Here is a 23,653-nt window from a genome sequence, read left to right as displayed (position 1 = left end):
GACTTGGCTGGTCTTCTTTATCTTTGTTCCAGATGTGTTGACACTAGAAAAACAAGTTCTAGCATATCCTGATAAAGCAGACTGCTCATTGTTTTTGGCAATAGAAGAAATACCCATGAACACAGATACCAGCAAAAAAACGCTAATTTCTTCTTCATTTCCATTGTAATGTAAGGATTAAAAAATGTGTGCTTTTCATAGGGAGGCACATCACAATGAGCTTTACAGAGAACTTCAAAAAAAACTGCAACATAACATTAATACAATTTTGCCACCTTTAAGCATTTGCTCTAAAGATAGCTGAAAACAAAGCAGCTATGGTTTTGTCACTGGTCATATTAATGATAAATTAATAATTAAAATAATAAAACTAAGAACTAAACTGGTGTCACACTTACACTTAAAGGGATTACACTGATCCTTTTCTTTGTGCATCCATCTAGATATCAATAAGTGTATAATTATTAGAGGAAGTTCAATCTGAATATATAAGAAGTATGAGCTTTGATATGAGCAATTCATAAGTTTTTCCCAAATGACAGAAGTGTTACTAGGGGTGGGCATTTGGATAAGTTGGGAAGGCAAATGATTACAAAAAGAAGTTAAAACTTTATTTTTATAGATTTTTCATTGACTGGGCAGAACAGATTTTTGAGTGGGCATTATGCTCACTTTTAGACATTACCACTTCCAAATTTATAATTGTTTCTTTCCTCTTCCTTATCCTCCATCATCTACAATCTTTTCCTACTTTCTGGTCCTAATCTCTGCATCCACGCTCATGAAATAAAGACCACATGAATTTTGGATGTCAAAACCAAACTAATAAAATAAATTCCCCTAGTTATGTTGATAAAATGGGCATTACAGAAGTGTTGTGGTTAACCCTGATACCTCACGGATCCATAATGTTGGGTTCAAATTTGGTGCCTCATCATTGTACATGTGGGGTTTGCATGTTCTCAGAGTGTCAATGTTGGTTTTCCTCTGGGTACTCTAATTTTCCACTTAGGTCAATTGGTTATTCTAAATTGGCCATGAGTGGGTGTGTGTAAGAGTGGGCCTTGCAATGAACTGGCACCATATTCGAGGACTGTTTCCAGATTAAAGACAGACTTCAGCCCCAACAAGCCTTAACTGGATTAGGTGGTTAAAACAATGCTAAGAAATTGCGCTCACAAGTGTCTCCTTTCATTTTCTGCTGTACCGGGGGTAGTGGTGTGTAGCACAAAGCCTTACCTTTGCAGAGCAAGGAAGTCATCTGCCATAAGCCATTTCCTGCACACATAGAGAAATTGTCCCCACCTGCACGGTAGAAGCCCTCTGTGCAGCGATAATAAACCACAGCCCCATATCTCGAATTCAAGGTGTTATTCCACAGTGGAGTTATGTTTGGCAGGGATGGAGGAGGACCACAATCAATCTCTGCAAAAACAATTGGGATTGTCAGGTGGATTATGTGAAAATAAGTTTTATGAACATAATGGCACAAAACAAATTACAGTCTGGCTGTTAAATCTGCTAGAGTTTCAAATCCTGAAGTTGTAGTATGCAAGCTAAAGCCAGTGCAGACTACAGATTTGAGAGTACGCTGTATCTTTTCTGAGGATCTCAGATAGAAGAAGATATTTACAGGAAGTAGGAGCATCTCAACAATAATGAACATTGTGTATAAGATGAATAATAACTCAAAGACTCTTTATGTTGTATGGGTGCTTTGCTCTGAACCGGACTGACTGACATGGGATGGCTTAAAAAGCACCAGGGAAATGGTTTAGACTACTTACTGTCACCTGACAACAACTGACAATGCAGACAGTGTTGTCATATTTTTTCCAGACACAACAACTAAATCCACCAGCCGCATGAAAAATACCAAGCGAGACGCTTGAAAATCAACCCCCTACTTTACAGCAATCAGTATCTGATCCAGGATTTGAACTTAAGAGAAGACAGGGTTTATCCTCTTCCCTACTGGTCCTATTTAAGACTTTCAGATGGCAGAGGAGGTTGACATAATTCTATGGTTTTGGTGTCAATTGTCTCTACAAGACCTAAAGTAACATTCACACGTGGCAGAGCAAAAAAGACCTACCAGTGGCTCTTCAAAATATATTGTTTATTTTCTTAAATCAACAGAAGGACACAGAACTCAGAAAAAATGTTCTATGACCAGTATGGGTTCTCCTAAGGCATGATCTTTGTGGCCTCAATTCTCACAGTTAATAAACTAGTGCCTAGTTATGTATAAAATGTTAACCTAAGATGCTAAAGTGTCCCAGCACATGTATGTACATGGAATCCTGTAGACATTGAGATCCTCTTAGGCACGATTGCTCAATGTGGATGAAAAAAAGATGCTTGTGAGACATCTCCTCAAACCAAATGAACAGCAAAGAGAATCTAAAATGAGAATATGTAACAACACAATAATACAGATTTACTACCCCTCGTAGTATTTCCAACACCTCCACTGCCCTCTGATTCCTGAAAGTCATTCGTTTTTACCTGTTTGCCCTTTATACCTTGCTTAGTAATAAATTCCCACCCCACATGACCTCCAATAATATATAGCTAGCTTTAGAATAGGGAGATTGTGTTAAGGTTAGGGATCTATATAAAAACTATTTAAATGTTTACACAATTTGAAATTAAAAAAAATTAGGAAATAACTAAAACTGTGAGACAGAGATACTGGAGTGTGTAATATTTGCTATCATATGTAATAGCTGTTGATATCAGTTAGCTCTTGTTGATTTAACTATTGTAAATATTGATGGTGTTGCTTTTTCAGCTTACTGGTGTGTTTGTAGGCTGGTGGTATGCAGAGTGTTATGTCGTTTCTGACACTAAGTATGCAAGAGCACATGAATGCTTGTCGTGTTCTTTTTGTACTTTAGCTTTTTTAATAAAGTAATTTGAATCTGCCTTTTCCTATGTTAGGCACATAATGTACATTCTTTTCCAGCTCACTGTCATATTATATACGTGACATGCTGAAGTGTCCATTTCAGAGTATTTAGAATATGGTTTACTTTTATGTGTAACTTAACGCTTGTGTATTTACTTTTTATGAGACTGGATGTTTTCATTCTCATCATAAATAAACAATCCTCACATTTTCGGACAGTGACTTTTTTCTCCTTGTGGATTAGCACTGAAATTATACATATTTGTAATTGTAGCCACTCTTAGTATGGATTGCATCCTTCTGGGTGTTTGCTGTAATAGGAGGTTAGTGCCCATACACCTAAACTAAAAACTGTCTGACCTTAACTAATAGGTTGAATAAAGTTCTCCTCTCCACCATTCAAATTCCTTTTTAATATATTTCTTTTTACACATGTTGAAATGAGATTGAAGGCATAAAAAAAGACAGAAGCAGGCATATGACAAACTGCTTTATAACTCACTTTGTTTTTTTCAGTATGGAACAAGTAGACTAGGGAGAAAGACACAAAGATGAGAGAGACAGAGACAGTGAGAGAGAGAGAGAGAGAGGTAGACCACAGAAAGGTGGCAAAAATGGGAAAAACAAAAATGCAACAAAGTACAGTAAAAGAGGGAAATCGTACTGTTCATCTCCTAACATTTTGGTATCAAGTAACTTCATAAAAATAAAACATGGAATAACTAGCAAAGCGTTTTTGTCATGTTAGCAGGTTTCTAGAGGCACAGTGTGACCCATATCAATTTCCAGTCCTCAGCCAAATACCCTAAAATAAGACAATAATCAAATCTGTCAATTTAGGCCCACTGTAATTGTACATTGACTTCATATTTTCATTTACATGTTTACACATTCCCAATTCTTTCTACAAAACATTTACCAAATTTCTTTGATCTTAATGTTTTATTTTTTGGGTGTCATACCTTGGGAGGCAAGTTAAATAAAGTGTACGGGAGAATGTGTGTATAGAATTTACTGTCACTTGTAGAATTTTCTCACCTCTGTATGTTTATGTGTGTGTCATTCTTACTGTGCTCCCTTTTCATTCAGAATGCTAGCTTCTCCATCTCATAGTCATGCATTCCTGATACAAATCTATTAGCCCTAGGGTCCCAGGCAGTGCTTAAAAAATTAAAAAACACAAATAATTAAACTAAAAAATACAAATATAACAACTGTATCTGTCATGGGACAAGGACAACATAATTAAAGAAAGACTGAAAATGAGTTATACTTAAATCAGGTGCGGAACAGGCAGCCTCCAAAGTACTCTGACTAGGGGAAAAGTAGAGGTCATCCATTGATTTAAAGGTTAGCTCAACTTTTCTACACCCTGGCCACACAGTGGTAGCAATGGTGCCCAGGAAAAGAGTCTCTGAGCAGGTCTAAATGGCTAATCCTTGGGTATCATGGCTGGAAAGTCTTGCAAACACAACATTACATTTATGTCCAAAGACCACAATATGTTCTGTTTGACTTCTAATCCAAACAGTGCTCCTCACACTAGGTTTTTAAGCACCCACTCTCAACCTCTAATTAGGGATGAACTTTGGAAATCAGTAAAAAATGGTAATGGGGCCATTTTAGAAACATGAGAGAGAAGGCAGGATGTTTGGTGGGAGAACAGAGAGTTCGGAACACCTGCTACCCTTTCTAATAGTGTAGTCAATGCTAGGGAGAAACTATTATTCTAAGATTTACTATTGACAGACATAAAAAGGCAAAAGTTAGAAGGCATTGTAAAGAACAAGGAAAAAATCCATAAGGTATATAAGCCAGCAGTTAAAAAAACAAACAAAACAATTAATATCAAATAAGCCAGAATGAAAGACAAACAAGAAAGAATATTCATGCTTGAAGTCCTTACTCTGTTTTCCTTCCCCTAAATATCACTACCATAAAGTTTGTTTTAAGAAAGTAGAAAATACTCAAATACAAGCTCATGTAAGCTGCCATCTTAAATAGGAGGTATCCATTGATATAATATGTCACATGGGGTTTGTTTCCACCCTTGTGCCCTGTTTTGGCTGGGTTTGGCTCCAGCAGACCCCCGTGACCCTGTGGTTAGTATATAGCGGGTTGGATAATGGATGGATGGATAAATCTCTTTCTTTGTCCATGTCACAGTTGGGAGGGTGACAGGGTCCTGCAGCATTATACTACTACCAAAGTATATCAGTCTTAATCTTAAAGAATGCAGCAGAGGTTCCTGAAATATGCAGTTTAATGTCTAACTTTTTTTTTACTTTTCCACTTGACTCCTATACTCTGTCTGCAAGTGACATGACCTAGTGTTATATTTGTACCTAGCAAAATACCCACGCTTTGCAGCGGAGAAGTAGTGTGTTAAAGAAGTTATGAAAAAGAAAAGGAAACATTTTAAAAATAACGTAACATGATTGTCAATGTAATTGTTTTGTGTTATGAGTGTTGCTGTCATCAAGGATTTGATTATCATTATTTCTTTCAATCAGGTTCGTATTTGGAGGATGTGTTGTGTTCAAGTTACATTCCGTGTTTGTCTAGTCTATCCCTGACCATCTCATCTTCGTTGTCAACCGTTGTAAAGATAACAGGTATCATTCATCGAAGTGATCACTACCCAAATCGGTACTCATGAATCTAAGATGTTTAACAGGCATTCCCGGTATTAAGTTGTAGATCTGCCTGCGAATATTTACTGGCAGCGTGTCTATGAACGTAAAAAAGTTTCTCTCGCACTTTTGCTGAGTTTGTGCCAAACACTATTCTATCCCTGACCATCTCATCTTCGTTTGCATAAGCACAGTCCTTCACCAGAAATTTTAACTCCGTTACAAAGTGATCAATGGTCTCATTTATACCCTGCGTCCTCTCATTAAACTTGTATCTTGCGAATATCGTATTCGTCTTAGGGATGACAAATGCCAGCAGCAGCGTGTCTATGAACTTAAATTAAAGTTAAGCTTTTCACCTTGCTTTTCTATTCGTTTGCGTAAGCACAGTCTTTCACCAGCAATTATTTAATGATAGCTCAGACCCGGCACTTAAAAGTTTCTCTCGCACTTTTGCTGAGTTTGTGCCAAACACTATTCTATCCCTGACCATCTTATCTTCGTTTGCATAAGCACAGTCCTTCACCAGCAATTTTAACTCCGTTACAAAGTGATCAAAAGTCTCGTTTATATCCTGCGTCCTCTCATTAAACTTGTATCTCACGAATATCGTATTCGTCGTAGGCATGACAAACGCCAGTGGCAGCCTGTCTATGAACTTATTTTAAACTTAAGGTTTACACCGTGCTTTGTTTCCGCAGTAGCTGCACTTATGAATATGCTTGTATATGTGTCACTTGCTTCATATTCGTTTGCTGCCTTCTCAATTGTGTAATGCGTTTTTTGTTCAGCGCTCTTTGGAGTTCTTGCTTGTTCTCTGCGTACTGCGTTCACAGTCAGTTCACGTGAGCCACTCAGAGTACGTACATCGAAGGTTCTCAGCTGTGCTTGTGCTATCTCGTACGATCTTGCCATGTCCATGGCTTTATTTAATGTTAGCTAAGACCCGACACTTAAAAGTTTCTCTTGCACTTTCGCTGAGTTTGTGCCAAACACTAATCTATCCCTGACCATCTCATCTTCGTTTGCATAAGCACAGTCCTTCACCCGCAAATATTTAGCGGCAGCGTGTCTATTGGATTGCTGCTAACAGACGGCCTTACATGGGCAGGCACTCAATTACGTGGGAGGCGTGACGATGAGGGACGCAACTCCGCCTCACACGGTGACCGAGCTGCAGGCTATGGTTGTATATATGTACATAAGTATGTTCCAGTTATGACCGTTATGCGTAGAATTTCGAAATGAAACCTGCCTCTTTTGTAAGTAAGCTGTAAGGAATAAGCCTGCCAAATTTCAGCCTTCTACCTTCATGGGAAGTTGGAGAATTAGTGATGAGTCAGTGAGTCAGTCAGTGAGTCAGTCAGTCAGTGAGGGCTTTGCCTTTTATTAGTATAGATTGGAGGTTAGTGACAAATTAGATGACAGCTTCACAAACTCTTCGCCTCATACAGTTTAAGGAGCCATCTGTTCTGCCAAATTCAAACTATAATTTACATTCATAAAAAAACAAAAACATAAAAAGATGCACTATACCTTTACATTCCCCAGAAATGCTATCCCAGATTCCTCTTAGACTGCAGATTGAGGAATTTTTGCTGCCTTTGAAATAGAAGCCTTCTTTGCACTGGTATGTGGCCAGACTTCCAGGATGTCTGCTGCCATCCCACAACAGATTAGCATTCTGGATGAGTTGTGGCACTTTGCAATAAATTTCTAAGAATCAAAGATGAAAAAGTAAAACAAAAATAAATAAATAAATGAATAAATAACAAGAAACAAATTCGGTCCTGTAGCTTAAATCCCAGAGTGAGGTCTTTCTGGGTCACTTCAAATTTCTTGCACACTTTGCAAGCTTGGATTTAGAAAGCAGATTTGTATTAAGAGGCAAAATTGCTTGTGCCAGACTTTCACTGTGTATTAATCAACCATTCATTGTTTGTATAGTGCCGTCATTGTGAGCCCAATACGATTAGCATCCTCACACAAACCACCGTGTCATTTCCTTGATTTTTGTCAATTTGCTAATTTTCCTGTACTAAATCAGTCTTCACATATCGCTAATGGTCAGATAGTCTTTCCTAGAAGAGATACTCAAAACATCGATTGGCTGTCTGCATTACTGTCTATCTAATTCCCTACAGTAGCTGACTTGATAGAAGGACCACTCTTATATAAAAAAGAGATATGCGCTTTATGCCGGGATGCTCTGAAGCTGTCATAAATGTGCCTTCTCGCTACTTGAGCACTGGCTCTAGATGGGTACAGTGAGTATGCATTATTGTCACTGTTCTAAAGACACATGCAAGTAAGAAATTCACTATGTACACCTAAAACATAACTTGAGTGAAATACCTTAACTTTGGTAACTCCAGCCAAGTAGCCTTACAAAGCCAGGACAAAAAACACATGGAGGACTGATACACTCTAATTATGATAACTCGATTGAAAAAAACAAAAAAGACTTGCTTCTGACATTAATTAAAAGAACTGCCCACACTGCAGAAATAAAATGGCAGATTACCTTCACATACTAAGGAGATATTTTCCCAGTCACCATCCATAGTGCACACAGTGAAATTGTGCTCTCCCACATGACGAAATCCTTCTTTGCACTCATAAAGAACCACACTGCCAAGCCTTGTACTGCCATCCCAAATGGCGGAGGCATGTGACACGACTGGAGGAGGACCGCAGTCCATTTCTAAAACAAAAAAAAAAAAAATGAGTTTTTTAATTTAAAGAAGAAGATAACAGCTCTGTCCATATGGCGCACTTGTGTTGACAGACAACTCACTAAGGATGAAAGAGGCTATGAAATTTATTGTGATCTACTGTATTCACGTTGGTATATGGTCAGGCAGATTCCTATCATTTAAATGCACAAGTTCAAATAAATTTAATAAATAGTGTTTGGTGGACAAAAGCTAAAGTGATCACTTATCAAGAACAAATGACAACTCACCACATGGGTGTAAAACCAGCTGAGTCAAAAAAAAAAAAATCAGAGTTTAAAAGTTATAAACCTGAAGTTCAAAAACAAGGATTTAAACCACACACTGTCAAAATTTTTTGAGAATATTCACAAACTTGGAATGAGTAACATGTGGTACTTGGCTTCAAAATCATCACTATGATGACACATGATGCAACCGCTGGGTCCATTTCCCCTTAGCAATGGGTCACTGCATTACAGCAATAGCGCCTCAAAATGGTAGTGCCAGCTAAAAATAAGCTGGGTTTGAGACAGAACTGAAAACATAATGATATATAAAATTAACAAGGCTTAAACAAAAACATAATTAGAAAAAACTAAAAACTTTGCACTTAAAAATCTGAGTAAAAAATTATGAGATGTTACAGAAAACAAATTGCAAAGCCCAGGAAACTTTAATAAAATATCAGCTATCACAATAATTTCTGTAATGGTGACACTTTATGTGTATTTTATTTTAATGCACAATATCTTCTACAGTGATACCAATTGTTTTTACCAGGTACTTGCTGTGTAACAAATGTGACTAGAGAGGTGAGTACACATTGTACTCACTGTATTTCATACCTGATTGTGTGTTCTACACTTGACTTACACTGGAAGTGAATGGTGAAATACCTAATTTACACAAAAGTCAGTAAGATAATGACAGAGTGAGTGGTGTGTACCAACATTGTAATATGAAAAACCTTACGTAACGTCATCCTATAATGTACAATTTTGTTCTTTTTTAACATAAAACCTTGCTCAATAATAAATTGTGTCACTACCTTTTGAATTCTAATGTCTTTTCTACTAATTCCTTCAAATTAATACCACATCAAAAAGACTATTTTTTAAATACAAAGTACATGCTTGTTCTTATGACTTATTTCATTATTTTATCTTAGGGTTACTTATTGTATTTAATTACATTAGTAGCCTGTTAATAGACTTTTGGTTAAGCTGGTTTGGATTTTCCATTAAGTTTAAATTAACAACGTCATTATAAAGAAAAGAGCATGGGATAAGGAGACTATAACCAGTCTCTGTGTACTAAGCGGTAACTGCCCCTGTACTGGACAAGAGCAAATGTGGTGCTGTGCCCTAGCTCATTGTCTGGGATGTGGAGGGAGATGCCATTTTGCATCTTTAGAAAATGACTCACTCACTATCCCCTCTCCTCCTTAAGTCACTATTCAGTTGACAGCTGCCATTAGCACTGTCCATGTATATACCTTACCTAATTTGTCTATCGGCTGTATCTTTCTTTCTTTCTTTCTTTCTTTCTTTCTTTCTTTTTGTGGTTTGGGTTAATATAAGATGACAACAGTGAACACGCTCCCAGAGAGCTTTTCAAAGAAAAAGATTTCAAAACCTTCCATGAATGTTGGAGTCAGTAATAACCAACTGTGAAGAACCAAATGTGGTATTTTTATTGATATTCAGCTCCTTCATGGCCAGATAATTGACTGTACTCATGAGGAAGAGGCAGACTGTCAGTATGTGTTATCTCCAATCAAAGAAATGGTTTTAATGGCACAACGTGCACTGAGCCAAGGCAGCAGTCCGGCTTTAAATTCAAGGCTCCTACATGGCTATGTACTAACCTCCTCAGTTAAATTAGTGATCTCTAATAGGATGGCAATTCTTTGCTATCTAGACTATTCATCCCCAAATAGCTGCAAAATAATCTCTCTTTTAGTTCCTTTCCATCTGTTGTCAAACAATATGCCTCCAGTTGTTGCGTGCCTCACATTTAGACCAATGCTACACATCAACACCTAACCATCACTGTCATTTGACGTCAGTCAGACCTGCTGAGCTACCTTTATATACTAATTTTGGGGCCCATCATAACGCAAGGAGAGCAGACCACTGATTATTAATTTATCTCAGGAGTCAAACTTCAATGTGCTTTACCCAGCAGCTCATTCAGTCAATGTCTCTGTCTACAAAGACATAATGTTCAGACTGCATGCCATTTCCTTTCTGTTTTGTTACACTAAGATTATCGAACACAAATGAAATCTTTGCACAGTAAACACACACTGTCCCAGGAACAACTTGTTAACTACTGAAATGGTTTAACGTTAATTAAAAACGTGTTTACCTTTACACAGTAAAGATGCATTGTCCCAGGAACCATTTGTCAAGCATGTAGAAAAATTCTTTCCTCCCACTACAGAATGGCCTTTGATGCATTGATAGATTGCCACGCTGCCAGGCCTTGTATTGTTCCACCAAGTGGTGGCTCCTGGATGCACAGCTGGGGGACCGCAATTAGTTTCTACAAAGCAAGTTGAAGTCTGGGTGAAAACAGGGACTTTAACAGACGTGATCTCTGGTTCGTATTTGGGTGGTCTTCTGAGGTTCAGACAGGTAAGGTCAGAAACCACACAGGAAGGGAACTCATATTGATATTTCCATTCAGTTAAAGAAATGTTACTCTCACCATTACAAGATAAAGAAACCTCATCCCAGATGCCGCGCATCCCACACTTGGAGTAGGTCCTTCCTCCAATGTTGTGATATCCAAAGCTGCACTGGTAATGTGCCACACTGTCCAGCCTACTCCCATTGGTCCACACTACTGAAGCATGCAGCACTGATGGGGGAGGACCGCAGTCTATTTCTATAAAAGCAAAAGAAAAAACTGGGAGTCTTGTTTCTAAACATCAACAGACAGTCATGTCGTCTCCATAGAATGCACTCTTTCACTAACAAAAGGAACATGCACCGCAAAAAAGGAACCTTGACCACACACTGCTGCCACCCATGGTGAAATACTACACATTATGTACGCCTCACCCGCCCTGCATATTACATCCTAATATGTACTCTGTTAGCAGGGTGGCTTTATAGTGAACTCATGACACACTGGACTAGCAGAGTTAACAAAATGCACAACAAGATCTCACTGGTAAAGAAGAACAAGCCTTTGTCACTCAGTAAAACACAGCTGACCACTAACACCATAATAATATAGCCCAGGGAGAGCCAAAAAAAAGCACACATATTGGGAAAAATATCAAAGTTTCCCTAAAAAAGTCACCAATCCCAGAGGAACAATTCAAGAAACTGACAGGTAGTCAAAACACAGAAAAACAAACAAGAAGGAGGAAACAAAAAACAGTGGTCAAAAACAGGCAGGAGGTTCTAACAAGAAATAAAGAAGGTCCAAAACACTAGATAAAAATCAAAATACAACAGTGCAGCAGGAGGTCAAACAACAAACAACAGACTAAAAGAAGAAACTACAGACCAAAAAGTCTCAATAAGGGCTTTCATAAACATGTGACACACACACTGCTTCACAAAAACACCATTTGAACTCCCCAATTTATGTCCCCTGTGCCTTCATCAAGTGACTGCCAAACAATAAGTATTATATGGCAATAGGAGGGCCAGGAGAAGATGATATACAGAAAGAATTACTAAGGGAGGAACCCCAACACATTCCTGAAGCAGGTGAAAAGTATATTTAAATGGTCACTTCTGTCAGCTAGGCCCCTAAACTACTTCTAAAGTCAAGGGCAACCCTACATATTGTATAGGGACATCAGTTCCAGCTGTTCCTGGTGTCTCTGCAATCTTGTGCCTTCAGAGGTCCTGAATTCACGATCTCCAAGATGCCCTTTGCATCCTGTGACCTGGCAGATATATTTTATCATTAGTATAAGGAATTGCCTTAAACTGTAATGTGAGGAAACAACAATCATTAAAAAATAAAGCTTAAAGAAAAAAATCCATGGACACCCTTGTTGGACTGACATTAGAAAGGAGCTCTACTGACTCTGGAAGCACATGGAAGTTTAGCTTTTGACCAAGTCAGTAGCAAAGGAAAACCCCCGGAAGAGCAGAAGGAATGGACGTGCACACATTGAAAGAGACAGAAACACTTTCAAAAATTCAATAAACATAAAAAGCATCCAGCATGGACAATGGAAATAGCAGCCCCATATTTTGCAAGCCAATCAAAATCTGAAAAACTGTGAATTGTGAAACAGAACATTAACGAGAAGAATAAAAAATATGAATAAGAACTACAGCTGTATATGCATGTCATCCCTATGCGAACTTTATATTCAGATTATTAATCCACAGGACACTGCCAAAAAGCTAGTAGCACCCTACGAAAATGAAACATATACTTCCTGTGCTAATAAAGCAAATTCTATCCTAAAATGCTATAGGTTATGTATAAAAATGCTGGGATGGCGTTGTCATTTACAGCTATGACCGAAATTCTCAGAAGATGAGACATATATGACTTTGTAAAAGGAGGGATGTTACAATAAATAATAAAGATTACAGGTGATGAAGATGCAAAATTAAGTAATAAGCACATTTTCAAGCGGAGATGCTGCTATGGAAATCAGTAGTGCAATGTCTGAGCAACCCTGAATGAACACCTCAGAGAGTAATTTACAAAGTAAAAGAATTGAGAGTCCTTACTCAGATCATGGCAAAGCCTTCAATGAACACTGGAATCAGCAATAGTCGACTTAAACAGCTGGAATCCACTTTATATGTTTGATGTTTACATTGACATTCAAGTGCAACTCATCCAAATAATTAACTGCAGACTGTTAGCATGAACTGAAGTGTACCACTTTCAGACTTGATTAACTTTAAGTACTACTTCAAGTAGTGCTTTTACCAGCACAAATCAATGTGGTGCAATGAACTGACGAGACAGCCCAGCCTTAAATTCAGGTCTTCTATATATCTTCATAATAACAGCCCCTGTGGGTGGCAATCCTTTGCTCACTAGACTGCTCAGCCTCCAACAATGGCTGATAAGTAATCTTCCTCTGTCACATGCCACCAGTCATTGCATGACTCCTTCTCTGCTAGTCACAATGTTCAGAATGCTCCCATTGAATTTCCGTTTTGTTGTACTCAAATGGCTGAATACCATTACAAAGTAAAATGTTTTTACCTTTACACAGTAAAGATGCATTGTCCCAGGAACCGTTTGTCAAGCATGTAGAGAAATTCTTTCCTCCAGCTTCATAATGGCCTCTCATGCATTGATAGATGGCCAAGCTGCCAGGCCTTGTGCTGTTCCACCAAGCAGTGACTCCTGGATGTACAGCTGGAGGCCCGCAGTCCATTTCTACAAAGCAAGTTGCAGTCTGGGTAAAAAGAGAGGCTTTAACACAGGTGATTTCTGGTTCCTGTTTGGGTGGTCTTCTGGGGTTCAGACAGGTTAAGGCCAGAGACCAAACTGGGAGGTACCCATACTGATATTGCCACTTGGTTAAAGAAATGTTACTCTCACCATTACAAGATAAAGAAGCCTCATCCCATAAGCCGTGTAACCCACACATGGAATAGTTCCTTCCTCCAACGCTGTGATATCCAGAGTTGCACTGGTAATGCGCCACACTGCCCAGCCTACTCCCATTGGTCCAAGCTATTGTGGCATGTGCCACTGCTGGAGGACGACCACAGTCTATTTCTATAAAAGCAACAGAACACACCAGAATTGGTAAAGTCTTGTTTATATTCACTGACAGAGAGTCTTGTCCTCTGCACAGGAGGCACACTTTCATCCACAAAAACAACCTGCCACTTGACCACACTGGCACTACCCATGGTATAATATTACACATTACTGTATGTGCTCTCTTCCTGCTCTGCACTGTACAACTTAAAATGCACTGTAAAAAAAAGTGACCCTCCTGTCAAAGCTCTGCATGTTAAATGATGTCAAATAGGGCAAAAGAATACAAGAACATTACATTAATTGAAGTAAACACACAAGGGAGCAATGAACAAATAATGAACGCAGAAGTATAAAGTAAACAATACAGAAAGAGAACCTATAGTCTTTCTGGGTCTGCCTAATCAGGTGCCCGGTAGGAGGTTCACTCACTTGTCCACCTATAAAGTACAACCAAGCACTAGTTTTCTTTCTTCTCCTCTTTTTCTCTCAGCCCTGTAGAGTCTTTACGCCAAACTCTGCTCCCAACTTCTCCAGCCTTCATGACTGAAGGGCCTCTCAACTGTTAAGTGGTTTTAAACACCTGCTGAAGCTCCTACCTCCAGTCAAACCCCAAAATTACTTCTGGGGCCAAGGATTGTCCCACATTGGCTTCAGAGGAACAAGGCTACATTATTATACTTGTCTCTGATGTCCTTGTAATACTGTGCTTACAGTTGTCCAAGCTTTCAAGGCAGTCTATAATCTGTTTGTTCTCTAAAAAGGAAACCATATACTGCCAGTGGCAGATGTGTGGGCGAACCACTCCTATATTTGGAAACCTGTCCACAGGTCCCTATACCAGTGGCCATGTGCTGTCACCTGTCAATCAGGGAGCTCTGGTCTTTGATCTGCTATCCCTGGAGTCACTCTCTGAGCATGTGGTCAAGCATCCTCAGTATCCATTCCAGTGTCATGGAGAACACTGCTCTAGTCTGCTGGCCCTCGGGCTACCCAGCACACCAGGTGCTTAACACATTTTACTGGCCCCTGCTTTCCTACACAGTCATGTACAAGACATCATCTACTGTTGGTGACGTTTTCTCTCTTTCTTCTGGATGTTTCCTACAGTACTTCAGCTATTCTGAAGCATTCTGGCATTTATGCTCTTGGATATTTCTTGAAATACTTGTATCCTTTCATACAATTTACAGTAACCTGGTCATCGCTATTATCCTTACCTTCTATCAAAATCAGCTTTCAGTGAGAATATAAACACTTTGCACGTTGTGTTAGACGACCATTGAGTCACAAGAGTTTCACTGGGCATCACAAGTGTATGGCTTCTAATTAAGTCTGGTTCTTAAGCAGGTGGTGACCTCTGACCTCTCAAGCACAGAATTACTGGCCTCTGAAACTACAGTGATACCTTGGTATAACTTTGGAATAAGTCCAACTTGGTATACATCCTGTTTGGACAGAATTTTGCTTAGTATACGACCTTTGTTTGGAATACGACTCATGTGCTACCCTTGTTCACCTCTCTCTCTCTCGAGACAAAGCCACAACTGCCCACAAGCGTCAGTACGGCAGTTGCTAGCATTCACTGAACAACCCGCGTGTTACCTGTTATATATGATTGTTCAATGATGCTTTTGTCCATTGCTTTATGTTCGGGTGTTGATTGCTATGGTCTGTGTCTTTTGAGATGTATGACTGCCGGAGGGAGGGGTGTGGTTTAGAAGGCAGGTATGAAGAGTTGGTTAAACATGGTTCAAAATAAACAGCATTCGAAACGTTATTCTGAGTGTGCCGCTACTTCAATCTAGAGAACACTACACTACCCTTGTTTACCTCACTCGAGACAAAGCCACGACTGCCCACAAGCATCAGTACAGCAGTTGCTAGCATTCAGTGAACAACCCGCACGCTACCCTTGTTTACCTCTCTTGAGACAAAGCCACGACTGCCTGCGAGCGTCAGTACGTCAGTTGCTAGCATTCAGTGAACAACCAGCGCTATAACTCTCTGTGAATTTTCACGTGATTTTGTGTTTTTTCTCGTAAATTTGAATTGAATGTTGAAAAGTATGAAGGTGGCATGCGTATACAGGACATGGCTGCTGCATACTGTATGCCGAGAACGACGTCTCTATGATTGTGAAACACAAAGATGTTATTAAAAAGTAAAGTGAGGTTAAATTTTCGTTTATTTCATCTAATTGCTTTTGTATTCAGTTATTTTAGTATTAAGCAGTGTTTAAATTATTTTATACAACCCCATCAATGTATAATATGCCAATAACAATAGGATTTTTTTCATGTGAACAGATTAATCATTTTCCCTTTATTTCTTATGGAAAAAAATCGTTTGGTATATGTCCTTTTTGGTATAAGTCAAAGGATCTGGAATTAATTAAGGATGTATACCAGGGTACCACTGTATTTTATACAAAAAATGGACTCACAATCTCCCAGAGGCTCTTTGCATCATGAGAACTGATGGATACATTTTATCATCTATTTAAAGAATGGGCTGAACACTGTCATGTGAAGAAACAACAGATATTAAATGAATAAACTTCAAGAAAGAAATCAGTGGACTTTTTTTTGTACTGTCAGAAGAAAGCAACACTACTGACTCTGGAAGCACAAGGAAGCTGACCAACTCAGTAGCAAAGGAAAAGCAATCTGAAATGCAGCTGGAACAGATGTGTTCTCAATTAAAATTAGAATTAATAATAATAATGAAAATTAATAATAATATAATTAATAATAATAATTAGCATTTCTATTTCTAAGGAAATTGAGGGCCTTTTGATGTGTGCAGCAGCTACTGGAAATGTTCTATCAGTCCATAGTTGCCAGTGTGGTGTTCTACACTGTGGGAAGCAACTTGAGCTCAAAAGAAGCACAATGCCTGAACAAACTTATCAGGAAAGCCTGTGCCATCACAGGGTGAATCCTGGACACACCAGAAGCTGTTGTAGAAAAGAGGATAGTGGCATAATGGGATGCTATCATGAAAAATCCCCTCCATCCCCTTCAGGAGGTCCTCGCTAGGAACAAATTTTAGCCACAGGTTTAACCACGGTGTGCTAAGAAGCACCTCTTGGGGTCTTTTCTGCCCACTGTTGTCAGGCATTTCAATGCTTCCTCCCGGGACACTTGTTAAGTATATTTTGAAATACCATTTTGAAACATCTGAACACTGTACATTTATTTATTTATATTTTATTCATTTATTTATTTTATTTACATATCCATTGATTGATTGGCTGTATTATTTGTCCTGTGAGTCCATATCCTTGTTTTTAGGTTTATGCGTGCAAATTTCCTCTTGGGATTAATAAAGTTTATCTAATCTAATCTAAAGAAACAGGAGTACTTCTTATAACTTTGAAACAGAAGAATAATAAAATGAATAAGAACCCTGTTAACAGCTGTGTGTGTACACATAAACCCTATGTACACTTTTTATGTAAATTATTAATCTGAAGGGGACATCAAAAATGCCGTCAGCACCCTGATGAAAAAGGAACATAAAATGAACAGGTGTGGTTCCTGAGCTAATGAATTATCCTAAAATGCTGCAGCTTTTTAATGAAAATGGTCTTGTCATTTATAGTTAAGGCTTCAGTTGTGTGGATGTGTGATATCTATGACACTGTAAAAGGGGTGGGTTGTGTGGTGTTCTTGCCTGGAGCTTCATGGAATTGAGAGCAGTTCAACTTGCTGGTACAGTATTTCATATGTTTAGGACCTTAAACAAACAGCCAAGCTCCTTTCTTAGTGCAAATTTGCATTTAATATCTGTCAGTGTGATCAATGAATTTTGGTGCCCTTAGTAGCATTTAATTTAAATTCTGAACTATTGCATATTTTTTCAGTTTGCAAAATTTTTCTATTATTTTAGGGAATTTTTGCAATTAATATTAATTTTGTATTAAAGTGTTTTCTCATTAAGTTTTGCAGGCCTTTTTGCATTTCTTTTGGTTCCTAGAGGACACCATATCATTTAAGCATTCAAGTTCCATTGTGACATCATTGGGTTTTACTTTAAAATAGTGGCACCTGGGTTCTTCAGTATCACTCAGTGGATTGACAAAATGCCAGAACACCACCTTAGTACTTTGGAGTAAAATCCTAAGTTAGTAATAGTTCCTTTTGGCATTTGACTTTATTTTTTTGCCTTTTGTCATTGATGTTTGCTTTGCTTTTTGGCAATCAATTTTCACTTTTGATTTTTCCTGTTTTAACTTGTGCCTGCCATTAGAACAGACCTTTTCTGGCCATTTAACCATTCCTTTTTCACTTTCTGGTTTCCTCACAATAATTCAGGACTTTTCCAATGTGACTGTTATTTGTTATATTAATTAATATTTTCTTAGTATGGTGACACTATTTTATGTTTTTATTGCGGCCATCTTATACCTTCCTTTGCATGGCTGCAGTCACATTGTTTATGGTCATCTCTCTGTTGCTGGTCATGCCTTAATTATCCAAATGTGGAGCAGCAGTTAGCACTCAGTGCATTAAAAAGTGATTCTCCTGTGACAAACTGTTTGCATTTGTTGAAAAAAAAAATTACCTTTACACACCAAAGTAGGGCCATCCCACATCCCTGTGGCCATGCATATGGCAGTGTCGTTTCCACTTTTCCACACAGTTCCCTTCTGGCAAGTGTACCGCACAGCACTTTTGTAGGTTGTGGTGGAGGCAACTGGAGCAACAGCATCCTTAACAATAGGCAGCATCCCACAGTCAACAGCTATAAAACAATAAATATGCTTTGCCATTTAAAATTCATCATTTAGGTTTTCACTCTGACACTGACCTCTGACAAGTTAATTTTCAAGATCTTGACAACATCTTCTAAGTATTGATTGTTTCTGTCTACTCTTGATTGCACTTCTATGCTGGTCTGCTGTATTATTTAAAATTCTTGTTAATCAGCGATCAGCATTTAGTAACACTGTCAACTGTGACCTTAGTATGCAGGGCCTCTTCAGTTTCTGTATTTCCATTTTATCTTTGGTATGTTGCTTAAATACTTTTTTACCCAAGTTATGAATGATGCATTTAACTAACTCAAATACTTGTACTTTTGATTATATCCTAATCCTAACCAGCCTCATGTATAATGCCGTGGGTACAATTCACACTAAAACATGGTGTATGGACAAAACTGGAAATGTTAGCACAGATGCATAAAACTGTGTAAACAAAGTTCCACGCACTTCCCCTTTATGTTTTCCAATCAATATGAATTTTAATGCACATGCAGCGCCTACAGCCCCACTACAACTCCTTCCCAAATTTCACATATTTGAATAAGCAAATTAATATAAATAGCCCCTTCTGTTCAGCATTTTGTTAAAAGACAATGGAAAAAGCTCATGGAAAAGAGAAGAATTTCACCAAATGCGAAGTGGAAGCAAGGAAACTGAGCTTTTTGTTGGCTTAAGCAGTGGCATCAGCAACAAAAGGAAATTGATGGAGTAATACAGTGTGGCTGAGACAATCAAAAGTTCAAGTTCAGAAAGTTGCACCGTGACCAAAATAAAACAGAAAGTGGTCAGATATCAAAGTCGAAATGAAAAGCGAGTCACAGCCTGCCATCTGTTTATTCTGTTTCAGGTGATATTACAAAAGCTAACCCCTATGCCAAGGACGCAACTACAGGTAGTGATTGTGCTGCTATGCCAAGCCCATCTTCAGATGCTGGCTGTGCACACACCTCTGCCTTGGAAATTGCTGGGCGACCATTTGGCTATGTGCTGATGGCCGTTGTTCTAGTGTGACAAAATGCAATAGTGGATGCTGTAAGAGATGTGGCCAATGAACTAAGGAATGCTGGGGCTGTGCTTTATGATATTGACCACAAATTAAATGATTTGGTTAAGAAATAAATGCTGCATCTGATTACCTGTTATTACATTCTGCTAATTAAGTTGTAATGCGGCCCAGTTTGGTTGATCATTTGGTGGGTCAGGGTTAGGTTCATCATACCGCACCTCTTCAGGTATGGGCAAGCCACGATAGTGTGCAACATTATGCACCACGCTACATGCTTGCACAATTGCTTGATTGTGATATACCTGATCAGTCAGAAAGTTCACATTGAAAAGCACCTTTGGCTAAAAACCCAAAGGTGGACAGAACCTGCAAAGGAGCAGGTAGAGCACAATTCCTCAAAATTTTCATTTGTAAAACTGATGCTGGATTAGCACATACTCCAAGAGGATACCTCTTGGAAATTGAAATCGACTTAGAAGCCAATCATCAGCATCAATAAATGCATGCTCTCTTCTAATTCTTCTATTTGTAATGTCTTCTAACAACGCTAAAGCAGCTATGGTAGGTGGAACAATTTTGGCCATTCTGTGCACCAATATATTGTTACAGAATTATTACAATCAAGTGAATTAAATTTGTAAATGATATGCAATTGATTTTAGTGCATTTGATAAAGCCTGTGTCATGGATATTAGTATAAAAAAGAAAGGGAGACCACACAGAAACAGCAGCACTGCTTTGACACTGGGTGCTGCCCGTTTGCAAAACTGAGGAGAAACTTGCATACGCATGGTGTGAGGTTGCTGTGAAAATGTGCATAGCTTTACACCAAGTTTAGTTTTTATACAACTTAAAGTATACGTGGAAACGGGCATATGCAACATTTGTGTGTACACGCACTGTTCATACATGAAGACCCTGGCCTTCAATATATTAATATTTACTGAATATTTATTGATCGTTGTCAAATTAGACTATATCTGCTTCTGTAGACTCATGATACTGACTCCAGTCTTTGGTCATTTCATCAGACAGTTTAGGATTTTGATACTGAGCCAGTCTCCAAACTTACAAATTTTTCTCAAATTTCCTATCTGTTTGCTGTTTATTATTATAAATATCTATACAAATTAGAATCATCTATCTGTAATTATAGCCATAGTTTACTTGAAAATTTGTGAAAGTATTCAGTTAAAATATCACTTCTGGTTGCTGGAAGCAGCCCAACAATTGATAGGATTTCTTATTTTTGGTATAAAGCAGGAGTGCAAAATCTCATTGACCTAGGTTAAAGCGATTTCTTTGAGTTATCATGTTTACACACAGACAGACATAATTACAAAAATGGTATTTTCGGACTGAGGAAGGTCTAAAATGTCAAGATTCAACAAAATCTTGAGGTTAAATTTTTTCACGATTCCTATACTTTCTCTACACTTATTATATGAGAAAGTAAAAAAATCCAGTCGGGTTACTTGTGTATTTGCTTTATCTTTGGATCTCCATTTGTCTTCACAAGTATACTGACTACACAACCCTCCCACTTACATCCTCACACTAAAATTGCAGGGCCAGTGCAGATGAGGTGGCCTAATATTCCATCTGTCAGCCATTTTTGCAACAGTGCCTATGCCACTCTCCACGGTCCTCCCAGATTATTTTTATAATGGTGAGATCCTTGCCTTGGTGCTACAAATAATGCCTGACTTCTAAAACCTGCAGCTATCCAACATTTTGGGGGACTCTCCTGGTGTCCTGCCAGTCCCATAAATGCACCTTGATATATCACTAGACCTGGAATATGAATAACTGATGAGGCTCAACTGTCTCTAATTACTCTCTCAGGAGAAGAACAGAATTTTAGTAGCCATTGACCTGTTTTACCAAATCTGTGGGTCCATCTGGTAAACACCGTACCATTAACCTAGTAGTTGCTTATCTGCAACATCTATAATACAGAAACCTTTGCTTTCTTAAATATGCATGGTGTTGGATCTGTCTTCTGCTGTTTTACTGTATCCAGTTCCTTTTAAGGCTGGCACCACCTTGCCTGTGACACTGGAAAAAACCCACATTAACATACAGACAACAAACAAGTAACACAGAAATATTTTCCAGTCCCAAATCTAAACCCAAATCTTTAGAGCTATGAAGCAACAAAGCTAACCATCACATCACTAGGTTACTCTGTCTTTTATATTTATTGATCATGTTAACTTCTACTTAGTTTTTCTGTATACATTATCAATCATTCATAGAGGTAGAGCAGTGTTATATATAAGTGTATTATTGTTGTTCCTGTATTTAATAATTACATATTTTTAAATTCTTATTGTTATTATTCTTATTATTACTAAAATGTAATATTCATCTAATACAGTGTGTAATGAGGCAAGTGATACAAATTGGCTAAAGAGTCTTACAGCAGTATCAGTTTAGAGTTTTACGATTGTAAACACAAAAACTTGTATAAATGCACTTCATTTTTTCTGCTGATGTTACTACATACATGCAATTAAATTCTAAAAAGGCTGGTGTAGGGCAAATGCTTCCAGCAACTCCTGATGAATTCTTACTGGCTGGAGATGCTTTAGTTACATGTGAAGAGAAAATGAAAACTCTTATCAATAGAGAACAATCCAGGTGTGGATCTTTACCTGACACTAGAAAAAGGTATTACTGTATATACTGTGTGTGTGTATATATATATATATATATAGGACACTACTAAAGGTATTATATTAACAGAGGAAATTGATAAAGAAAGTAAACACCTACAGATGGACTAAAAAATACATAAAGCCAAGGCATATTTTGTTGCTCCAAGGCAAATTTTCTTAATGGGCCTCCTTCAGTTGCACATATTGACAATCAACAATTAATACATATGTTTTTATTGTGTGTTTTACATTGATTTTTAAAAATGATTTTTAATTTATCATTATCTAAAAGGACTAAATTCACATGGTACTAGTGATGGCTGCTGGATATAAGAAAGACTCTTTTGTTTCAGCTTATTATTGATGGCATTTCTTTTAGTAAGTTTTCAGCAAATACATTTACTTTCACAAATAATGTTTCAGCACATAGGTGGCACTTAATACTGAGGAACGTCAGTAAATCAAAATCACCCTAAATAAGAGAGTGATCTGAACCTAATCATACTGTGTTTATTATTACACTGAACTTACCTCTACAATAAGGTCCACCAACATGCCGGATGAATGGCTCGCTTCCATTTTGTACACTGTACCCTTCTTGGCATGTGCAGTTATAGGATCCATTGAAATTGTGGCAAAATCCACCATCTCCGCAAATCTCTTGATTGTCACACTCATTGATGTCTTAAATGCAATTAAAAAAGTTTGTGAGCAGCATATCACATTCCATTAAAAATACCAATAGTATCTGGTATATCACATGTTCTCATTACATTTTTAGTATTCGGCTCTGCAAGATAACAAAGAGCACATGCTAGTCTTATTTAATAACAAACTGCAGGTGGTACAGTGGCACATTAGGTAAGTGGTTTGCTTTGTGTGTCCAAACTACTAGATTTTTCTTTTGTAATGAATTTATGTTGAACATTAACAGCCATCATCAAAACATTTTTTTCAGAGCAGCTAAATTCTAAACTAAAGTTGATATGGTTAAAGTGCAACATACTTGCTATTAGTGATAGCTGTAGTATTGCTACATGTACCTTGTACAGTTACATCCACGCTTGCATGTCCAACCAACATGCAACATGCTACCACTCTACGGTGTTACGAACAACAGGAATATATCAAAACATGAATGCACAAAAAGACTGACAAAGGTATAATTTTTGTGCTTGTAAAGATCACAGAGACAACCCATTTTTATATCTGAAGAAGCAAAAAAAAAAAGACAGTAGTTTTGGTG

General features: G+C 38.0%; 1 protein-coding gene across 9 annotated transcripts in view; it reads right to left on the bottom strand.

Annotated features, from left to right (window-relative positions):
• The window catches only part of susd1 (sushi domain containing 1), a 90,574-nt gene that overhangs the window by 43,629 nt on the left and 23,292 nt on the right, over positions 1 to 23,653 (bottom strand). For 2 of the 9 annotated variants that reach the window (XM_039759508.1, XM_039759503.1), the window contains exons 4-10: positions 22,939 to 23,091; positions 18,540 to 18,719; positions 13,464 to 13,985; positions 10,632 to 11,153; positions 8,069 to 8,248; positions 7,081 to 7,260; positions 1,240 to 1,425 (exon numbers count right to left, since the gene is read on the bottom strand). In XM_039759508.1, coding sequence (XP_039615442.1) covers positions 1,240 to 1,425; positions 7,081 to 7,260; positions 8,069 to 8,248; positions 10,632 to 11,153; positions 13,464 to 13,985; positions 18,540 to 18,719; positions 22,939 to 23,091 — 1,923 coding nt within the window. Of the gene's footprint in view, positions 1 to 1,239; positions 1,426 to 7,080; positions 7,261 to 8,068; positions 8,249 to 10,631; positions 11,154 to 13,463; positions 13,986 to 18,539; positions 18,720 to 22,938; positions 23,092 to 23,653 lie in introns of those variants that run through there. The other 7 variants (XM_039759505.1, XM_039759506.1, XM_039759507.1 and 4 more) reach the window with 7 other exon arrangements.

The sequence above is a fragment of the Polypterus senegalus genome, chromosome 7 (assembly GCF_016835505.1).
Source record: "Polypterus senegalus isolate Bchr_013 chromosome 7, ASM1683550v1, whole genome shotgun sequence".
Classification (NCBI taxonomy): domain Eukaryota; kingdom Metazoa; phylum Chordata; class Cladistia; order Polypteriformes; family Polypteridae; genus Polypterus; species Polypterus senegalus.
This window is presented reverse-complemented; position numbering and strand designations above follow the sequence as displayed.